This window comes from Loa loa (genome assembly GCF_000183805.2).
Source record: "Loa loa unplaced genomic scaffold supercont3.305, whole genome shotgun sequence".
NCBI lineage: Eukaryota > Metazoa > Nematoda > Chromadorea > Rhabditida > Onchocercidae > Loa > Loa loa.
In genome coordinates this window covers 1,975-12,351 of record NW_018108485.1, presented here as the reverse complement: position 1 = coordinate 12,351, position 10,377 = coordinate 1,975, and the positions used below count along the sequence as shown (strand labels likewise).

At 22.8% G+C, this 10,377-nt stretch overlaps 1 protein-coding gene across 1 annotated transcript; it reads right to left on the bottom strand.

Annotated features, from left to right (window-relative positions):
* Positions 1 to 6,147: 6,147 nt before the first annotated feature.
* Positions 6,148 to 8,342, bottom strand: LOAG_09446 (hypothetical protein). The gene is made up of 3 exons (XM_003144973.2): positions 8,195 to 8,342; positions 7,398 to 7,539; positions 6,148 to 6,330 (listed from the first exon to the last, which is right to left on the bottom strand). The coding sequence occupies exons 1-3, from the start codon at positions 8,292 to 8,294 to the stop codon at positions 6,195 to 6,197; spliced, it is 378 nt and encodes a 125-aa protein (XP_003145021.1). The 5' UTR covers positions 8,295 to 8,342; the 3' UTR covers positions 6,148 to 6,194.
* Positions 8,343 to 10,377: the final 2,035 nt, after the last annotated feature.

Genomic DNA, 10,377 nt, shown 5'->3' with positions numbered 1-10,377 from the left:
TTCCACCATTATTCTATTTTCTCGCTCGAAATAGGCTAACATTTGATTCATTAAATGATATTTATCCGTTTTAATTCTCTTACTTTAAAGTATTCCATAGAATACTTGGAAAATTGAAACTTTTAACTGGAAGAATCATGTTTAAATTTAGATTAAAATTTTTGAGGCGAAAAAATTTGCAATTATTTTCTTTCTAAAATATTGATGAAATGATTGACTGATTAATTAGCTTATAATGAAAATATTGTGGTAACGGATCGAGAAAAAAATTCCTTCTTAGAAATTATACAGATGTCCATTTATCATCGATTTAATACATTACGTGAAATTCGCTTCCTGCAAAAAATAACTAATATATGTTGACTGATAACAAAGAGAGAATTGATAATAATGATAATAAATGTTGTTTACTATTAGTGCTGTTATCACTATATTTGCACATATATTTAGCTGCATTTATTATTCCGAAGCTGATAAATTTGATAACAACGAAATGAACCATTTAAAATTTATGAACTTAACAAATATTATATATGCAAAGCAATCGTTCTGTTTCTATTTAATATTGAAGTTTGGCTTATTATTTTTCCATCAAACAATACTTCAAGGACATGAGAACGACGCATGAATAATAACGGATAAATGACAATGGACGGATGACGACGGGTGGGTGACAACAGACGGGTGACAATGGCTGAGTAACAACGAATGGTTGACAACAGATCAGTGGGGTTCAAAAGATCGTTGCAATAAATAGTTCCACAGTGATACAGTGGCAATTAATTAGTAATGCTCAACCATATGTGAAACGTTGGAATTACTTCCCTTATTATTATTGTTGTATCGTTATAATTAGTTTATTTTACTATTATTCATTATTATTATTTATTATTTATTATTTATTATTTATTATTTATTATTTATTATTTATCATTCACTATTTATTATTACTTATTATTCATTATTATTACTATTATTACTGCTTTATTTATATTAATATTACTTTTATTTATTTTACCCTGTTACAATTATATTATCAATTATTATTACCATCAGTAGCAATTGCCATTAACAATTACAATTTCAGTTTTTCATATATTTCACTGTTCATTTAAAATTTGATTACTCATTTAATTAGTTACCGAAAATACATTTAAAGAATATATTTCATCGAAAAAAAGAAAAGGAAAATATGCAAAAAAAAATGACAAATGAATAAAAAAATTATAATGCAAAAAATGAAAAATGAAAAATAATAATAGAACGATTATTTATAATAGCTATTATTTTATCAAAAAAATTACAATAATTCGATCCTTTTTTTCTTTTTTGAATGATGAAAAATTTCAAATTAACCAAGTTTGAAATAATTTCAGTTTTTTTGTATCATTTTGAATTTATTCAAAAATTCACCGACAAAAAAAAAATGAATATTAATGGCTTAAAAATTTTAGAAAAATTTTAAAAAAGAAAAAAAGCTTAAAATGATGGGCAAAATTTTTTGCATCATTTTTATATTTTAAACAATGAATGAATGAAAATTTATAATTCGAAATGGCATTGTTGACATATAGTTATTGTAATTAATGTAATTAATTAAGAAAAAGTTGCATATTAAAACTGGGATGCCATAAATGGATTTGTATTGCAAAGGGAAGAAATATAATAAATTTGGGAATTAAAAAAGCTGCAATTTAAAAAGTGAAGCAGAGAAAAATTTTTTCTGTTGAAAAAGAAAACTGAAATGAAAAATGTGTAAAATCTGTGATTGTCACCTTTTAAGCTTACTAATCACTAATTAAGCCTACTAATCATTATCACTTATTAGTGAAGTTAATTAATTTCAAACAAAAATCCATCAAAACTACTTATTCCCTTTCATTTTCTTTTTTTTTTCAATATTGTCATGTTATTGCTTCGTTTTTCTATTCAATCCAATTTTTCCGGATTGAAATTTTCCGAGTTAATTTTAATTCAAAATATCCTGATAAAAAAATTTTGACAGCTGCTTCTAATCTAGCCTCATAAACAGCTTACAATTGAACTATTCCGAATAATTTTTAAAATTGGAATTAAAAATTTTTTAAATTAAAAACATTAAAAGCTTTCATTGAAGTTTAAATTAAAATTTGAATTAAAGTTTTCATAAACTTTTTTTTTGTAATTCAATTTTTTGCACTTCACTTTACTTTTCAAGTATTAAATTTAGTGATGGAAATAAATGCGAAGTCTTAAAGGCGAATTTTTTTCTTTTTAAAATTTATTGAAATTGTTTATAAACATTCACAGCAAAAAGAAATTTTTTTTTATCATATATTATGATGAAAAGACAAAAACACAAAAGAGTAAAAAGCATCAAAAGCAAAAAAAAAAGAATGAAATGAAAAAAGACATGTAAATGTAAAATCAAACAATTATCATATCATATCTTATCATATCATATCATATCATTTCAAATGACAATAAAATAAAATTAGTCATATAACATTCACAGTAAACAATATACTATGCTGTTGCATATAATCATATAAATACAAACCTAATCATACAATAATACTAAAGTTTATTCAAAATGAACATCCAATTTCAAAATTAAATTTTCATAATGAATTTAAGAAATTAATTTCATCTCATCCGATATCATTCTCTTACATCAGATTGCTATAAAATTTGTTTAATAGAAATTTAGATTTTCTTTTTTTTTTTTTTTTTTTTTTGTTAAAAAATCTTTTCACTTTCCCATCTTTCTAATATTGATTGGCGTATATATGATATAAATTTGATTTTTTTTTTTTAAATTTAATTCTTCAATTCAATTTCATCGAATTATTTTCATAATTTTTCAATGGATATGAATGATAGTATAGTATGTTTTTTAGTTAATATATATTTGAATTATAATAAATATTAATTAAATGTGATAAAATTGCAAAAGTTATCAGTACCATTTTTGTTTTCTTTTTCATTCATTATATTGAAATATTCTTTTTTTTTGAAAGAAGATGAATAAATTAAAAATTTCATTTCAAAAAACATTCAAGAAATTCAATTAGTTCAAGGTCGACTAATTCACCAAGTGTTCAACTGATTAATTAATTACTGGATTTAGGCCTAAATTAAGAGAGATGAAATCAGTTTTGAAATATAAATTAAATTCCCTTAATTCATTATGAAATAATGTCCCAAATTTTGAGAAAAAATAATTGAAACATTTCAATAATACAAGAACTAGCTCAATTCATTAATTGAAATTAAAATAAAATTTGAAATATATTTTATTCACTGATGAAATTATGTTGCAGAAAAAAAAGAGAACATCAAACTTTTTTTACTTTTCCTTTTTTTCTCTTTCTTTCCATCATTTCGTCGTATTTTTTTTTTGTGCAATTAATTAAACGAATGAAATGAAATGAAATAAAATTAAGTAAAAGGAATTTGTTTTGTTTTGTTTATGTTGAAAAAAAATAAAAAGTAAACAAATAAACAAACAAATAAAACAAATAAACAAACAAAATTACACGCATAATTGAGTACGAAAGAATAGGACACAAACAGTCATGGATAACAGAGCCCGCGTCATATTAAAAAAAAAAAAGATAAAAGAAAATTAAAATTTTCTTTTAAATTTTTACAGTATTAAAAATTTTAAAGTTTCATTCAACAAAAGAAAGAGGGAGAAAAGGATGGTGATAAATTAGTTGTTAAGTTGATAAAATTTTAACTATTCTTTTCCCTATCATAGCATATCAGTTATTGCTTTTGTCTTTAATTAATATTTCCCAAAAAAATTAATTACTTCTTTTCTGGGTAAATTAATCAATGGAATATTCTGGATTCTAATTAACAAATTGATAATTGATAAACTTCTAGATGAAACCCTTCTCAATGAACCAATATTGTGAATTTTAATTAGTAAAATCATAATTGATAAATTATTTTTCAAGCTACTTAAATTTAAGCGAATTGTTTTTCAGAGGGAGAGTAAGAGAGAGAGAGAGAGAGAAAAGGACAGAAAGTAAGAAGAAGAAAGTATTTTTTAAAAAAAAAAGAGTAAATGAAATGAAAAAAATTTTCGAGAAAGAAAAAAGCAAGAGCCCTGTATGTACCGATAAATTAGTAATAATGATAGTAATAACAATAGTAGTGATAATTTAATCATAAAACAATAATAAAATAAACGTATAACTGATAAGCACAGTTCCTATGTAATTAATTAGCTAATAAATAATTCTGTCATTTTTTAATAAATTAATCATTTAAAATCAATCCTTTCTTGTAATTTTTTTCTTTTTCTTTTTTAAGATAATGATTAACGATAAAACAATTTATGAACAAATATTTGCTTTTCTTATCTTTCTTTTTGAAAAAAATTATTCATTGTAAAGAAAAAAAGAAAGAAAACGATGATCACAGCTACTGATAAAAAGTTTTATCATATTAATACAAGGCATACTGTACTTATCAGTTATCAATGTACTAAAGCAAAGTTGAAAAAAAAAATCATTTTATAAATGATTATTCTTTTCCACCGGCCTATGAATAAAAATTGAGTTCATATATTTGAAGAAACATTATGCAAACTATTGCTTTTTTGCTAAATGGTATCGTATCATTATCAAATGCGTTTTTTTCTTTCATTACAATTAATTAAATGTAAAAAAAGAAAAAAGAGAAACAGAAAGTACAGGAAATGATTGGAAATGATTGATTATTTGATAAATAAATTCTTCTTAACAACATATATGCAAATACATATATATATTCCAATACATTTCTTACAATAAATTTAAATTGACAAAAATTTTAAAATTTTTTATCTTAGGATAGATTGTAAATTTGCGCCATTTCACAATAAAGAAACCATATGCATAGAAATTAAATATAATTTCATTTCAAATTTAATTTTTTATACAAACTACGACAAAGATTGATCGATTTGAATAAAAAGAAAGTGTGAAATTTTAGATGCAAAAAAAAAAAGGAAAACGATAAAGAAAATCCCCATTAAATTCATTTTCATCCCCGTAATTAATCAATTTCTTTTTTTTTGATTTTTTTTTTGGTTTTTATTTTTTATTGAAAAAAAAATCTTGCAAATTGTCTTGAAATTAATGCAACAATTATACCAATAATAATAATAACAACAATAATTTTGCATTGTATATTTTCTTTTTTCTCATTGAATAATTGGCGCTAATTTGTGCTTTAAATATTTTAATATAATCGAATATTAAAGGATGAAAAGAAATGATTCAATTTTAAATTTTCAAAAATAAACAAAAATAAATCAAAATAAAATTAAAAAGAAAAGAAAAAAAACATTCCATACGTTTTCATCAATTTGTGCACATAAATTGGCATAAATTAGCAATGAATTATTGAAATTTTCAAATATCTAAAAAAAAAAAGCAACAAGGAAAAAAAAGTTTTAAGAAGAAATAGAAAAAAAAAGAAGAGCTTTTCGAAAAAAAAAAATGCGAAAACACACCGATATATGCAGAACTGAGTTCGAAAATTCAAATTTGAGCAAATTAAAAAGTTAATTAATAATTAATAAAACAATTATAAAATAAATTGAATTCGTTTTATCAGAAAATTTTTTATTCAAAATTTATGAGAAAAATAAGAAATTTGAATAATGTGAAAAGTAATTAATTCCATGCAAACAATAAAATTATTTGTATGAAATTAAAAATTAAAAAAAAATTTACTGTTTTTTTATTTATCATTACTGTCATCATCTTTTCACTTATTTATTTCCTTGTTTTCTTTTTTCCTTTCCATCTTTACTTACTTTTTAGATTGGATGAAAGATAGAGAGAGGGAGAGGGAGAGAGAGAGGGAAAGAGAAAGAGAAAAAAAAAGGATAGTATAAATATCCGAAATGAAAACATCTATTACTGTCGATGTAGAAATTACAGTATCCTCTTTCTTTATCATCATACTATCACAAATTTGTGATATTATCACTATTAATATTATTTGTTTATTTTATCCGTGTATTAAAAATCGTTGAAAATATTTCAATTTATTTAGTTGCTGCTAGACGGATGATTGATCACTTCTGAAATTCCGGAATTTCTTTCATTTTTTTTCTCCTTCCGGATCTGCAATCTATTCCATCAAGAGGAAATCACGTAATTGTTATCTCATAAGTTTTAATAACGATTTCCTTAGATGTCATAGACCATGTTTTATGCATCCATAGACATATGGCCTGGCATCAACGATTCCATCCATACATTTGCGCCCATCTGCGTTTGTGCCGCACTATATGGTGCCATCATATGGCTCATCGGTCCCGGCATAAACATATGGCCCGTTAATGCACTGCAAAAAAAAAAATAAATAAATAAAAATACATATTACTTTTCTTTTTTTTTATTCAAGAAAATTTTTCAGTATATTTAATTTTTATTTATCGATCCAAAAATTCCAATTTTTTGGCTAAATTTTAATGCCATTTCAGTGTAATAATATGATTTTTCTTTGCTTTTTTTAACTTGTTTTTTCGAAAAAAAGGAAATGGAAAACTTAATGATCCCTTTTGAAAATGAATTAAAAACAAAAAAAACATTTATAAAAGTGGTGAAAAAGAAATTTTATTAAAAAAAAATCCATTAATATATAATTTCATAAATTATTTTCCTGTCAACTTTATTTATCTATTTGTTTTTTTCCTTCTCAATAATCATTCCCGCTAATTGCTTCCCCGGTTATTCTTTTTCCCGCACTCTTTCTTTCCCGCTAATTCCTTCCCCGGTCATTCTTTTCCCCGCTAATCATTTACCTTATGGCTTCAATTTAATTTAATTATTTTGGTATGAAATAAAAAGTATAAGTAGAAAATGATGAAATTTGTAAAATTTCACAGATTATTTAAAATATAGATGTACCCAAGTATATTTACAATTAATTAACTACTATTAAACCAATTAAATAATCCTACCGAAGATAAATGAATTGAAATTTCAAATTAATTCTAAAAATATGTAAATGGATGCTTAGTGAAATGTAATTTTGAAAAGTAATCCATAAATTGCAAAGTTAAATTAAACTATAATAACTCGTAAAATTGTGATTAATTTAAATGAGACATTAAAAATTATGATATTTCAATAACTGGTATTGTATTATATTGGAAATTCAAAGTACTTCATCACTTTCTACTTTTATATTTGCAATATATTGGAAATGAAAAACACCAATAAGCTTTATTTGAAAAAAAATAAAAGGATTAAAAAATTAAAGAGTCAAAATTATACACAATTTTTTTGCATTAATATACGATATATTCAAGTACAATAATCAATTCGTATTTTTAAATAATTTTAAGTTTAAATAAATTATTAAAAATAAGTAAATAAATAATCCGCATAAGAAAAATAAAAACATACGCCGGATTGGTAAATGCCGGATGAGCAATACCGGCTGCATACGGATTACTGGGAAACATTGCTTGTGCCGGATAACCTGCTGCTGCTGCTGCACTTAATTGATTACTGTCAGGACTATAGGTGTGACCAACACCTAGTAAATCTGAAAAATAATAATAATAATAATAGTAAAAGAAATTTTAAAAATAAGAGGATGAAATGAAAGGAAAGAAATTGATATTGCAATTTGATAAATAAATTATAGGAATACTTTTGCAAAAAAATGGCATTAATTAATTAATTAATTAGTTATTGCAATGAACATATGCAATATGTTTTGGGAAGATTTAACAAATTAAAGACAAAAAAAGGATAAATTAAATGATTTAAAATAAATCAAATACAAATTACAAAAGTTTTATTTTTTAAATCAATCCATTAGAGAAAATAAATTTATTGTATGATATACTTTTGTTTGCTTTTTTTTTTTTTTTGAAACAAAAAACATTTTACGCATACATTAAGCAATTAAAAAGTAATACAGTTGTTTTCAACATTTTCATTTTCATAGTAAAGGAAAAAAATTTAACAAAATTAATTGAAATAAATTAATTTGTAAATTTTGATGCAAAATTTAAATAACAAAAAATTTCTTTTTAATATCAACATTTTCGTTATAGCTAGGAAATCTTACTGTAATTTATTTGCGAACATTTTAAATATCCATTTAGAAAATGAATCATTCAAAAATATTCGAACAATTTGAATTTTTTAATAAAAATCAAATTTTTAAAAAAAACAATTTAAAGTTAACTAACCAGGTGATGGACCAGGACTTTGTCCACTACTTTTCCTCCTTCGATTTTTAAAAACGCTAACACCATTTGGTCGTCCAGCACGATTACTCTGATCAATCATCGGTTGAACAATCCTTCGCCTAGCATTAATAAACCTAAATTAAGAAATCAATGATAGTATTGTAAAAAAAGTTGATAAATTTTTAAATTTACTGTAAAATTTTCCAACAAATATCCAGTCAACCTAACAACAATTATGCAAATATAAATTTATTTTAATCCAAGAATAGAATACATAAATATTTAATGATTACAGACATGCAAATAAATCCATTAATTTCAAATGAAATATATCATTTGTATTATTTTAAAACTTAGTAAATATTTTATAAATAATATAGTCAGATGCTCCTTTACTTAATGTAATCAAATACTTATTTACTTAATATAATTGGATGATATTTTAGATATTTTACAAATTATTGAATATATATAAGATAAACTTCTGTCACTAGCTTTTTCCATCCACAATTTAAATCATATCATTTGTAATGTTCACCTTTTCGTAAATAACGCATATTTTGTAATTTAAAAATTTTTTTAAACAAAGATTTTCATAACGTCCAATTTTTAAATTTGTAAATTTCAATAAATGACAAATTATAAAAAATACGCTTTTTTTCTCTTTTATACTTCATAGATTATAAATTTTATTGAAAATTACAAAAATTTTACAATTTGCAAATTTTTAAGCTCAATTTTAAGTTCATAAAAATTTCATAATTTACATATTTTCAAGTTCAATTCTAAGTTCGTTTTTTTTTGATTTTGTAAATTCTAGATTTTAAATTCTAATTATTAATACCTCGTACTCCTTACTTACTACTAATTACCATCTACTAATATTATTATTTTTTATTACTAATTATTAACTATTATTATTACTTAATTTTCTACTTACTACTAACTACTACTACTATTATTACTTAACTTTCTACTTATTATTAACAATATTATCTCAGTTTTATTCGTTTCCATGTTTGTGTTAAATTTTCAGCAAATAAAATTTTTAAAATTCCCATCCATCATTCATTTTTATCCCTTACCCTATGCGCTTCGATAACAATTCCGCCAATCATTCATCAAATTTGGATGCCATAAGAAGTAATTTTTATTACCCTCATAAAATGACTCCTTCTCATACTTATATATAACATTTGATAGCACTAAGCAACTGTAATATATCTAATCGATCTATCTATCCATTCCAATTCATTCATTCGATCGATGAAATAAATGTGAAAAGGAATAAAAATGATCATTTGTGATGCTATAAAGATTGTTACAGAACAGTTGCAAAATAATTTATGTTAATCAAAATAGCAATATTTTTCATTACATTTCATGCTATTCTAATTCTATTCAATTCCAAATTTTCATTCTAATTAATTCATTCTATTAAAATATCATGCAATATTAAGCATATTTCGCTATATATTCATTCATTTCAACTCATTCCAATTCATTTATTCCATGCAATACATATATTAATCATTAAAAATTATTCATTCAATTCAATTATATTCACTCATTTATTTCATCCAATTTAATTCATTCGCAGTTCATTCCATGAATGCAATATTATCCAGTGCTATTATCCATTCACTAATTCCATCCTATTCCATTCCACTTACTTATTCATTCATTCCATTTCATTTCAATTCATGCATTTCATGAATAATATGCAGTATATTGATGAACATTCTAATTTAGTTATTCATTCATTTAATTCTATCCACTAATTTGATTCATGCATATTAACTAATTCAGTTGCATAAGATTAAGATTTTGTAATAGAATGAGAAATACAAATGAACATGAGGAGTAATTTAATGGTTGTAAATTATTTTAAAAAAAAAGCAGTCAGAGAAGGATTTTAAAATTGAAATTAAAATGAAATTTAAAGAGATATGTTTGACTTTTATAAATTGGTATCAATCAATAACAATAATATTATTATTATTATTATTTTATTATTATTATTATTATTATCATTATCATTATCATTATTATTATTATCATTATCATTATTATTAATATTGTTATTGTTATCATTAGTATTATTTAATATCATATTCTTATGTTTCACTATTACTAATAAAAGTTTAATACTGGTACAAAAAGTTTTTAAATACGTTTTTTTT

What these genes read in the sequence shown, in the direction of transcription:
- LOAG_09446 (XM_003144973.2), bottom strand. Translation starts at nt 8,294, where the DNA reads ATGATTGATCAGAGTAATCGTGCTGGACGACCAAATGGTGTTAGCGTT. An exon ending in AAGTCCTGGTCCATCACCTG is followed by an intron (nt 7,540 to 8,194) that starts GTTAGTTAACTT and finishes ATTATTTTTCAG; the next exon opens with ATTTACTAGGTGTTGGTCAC. An exon ending in CCGGCATTTACCAATCCGGC is followed by an intron (nt 6,331 to 7,397) that starts GTATGTTTTTAT and finishes TTTTTTTTGCAG; the next exon opens with TGCATTAACGGGCCATATGT.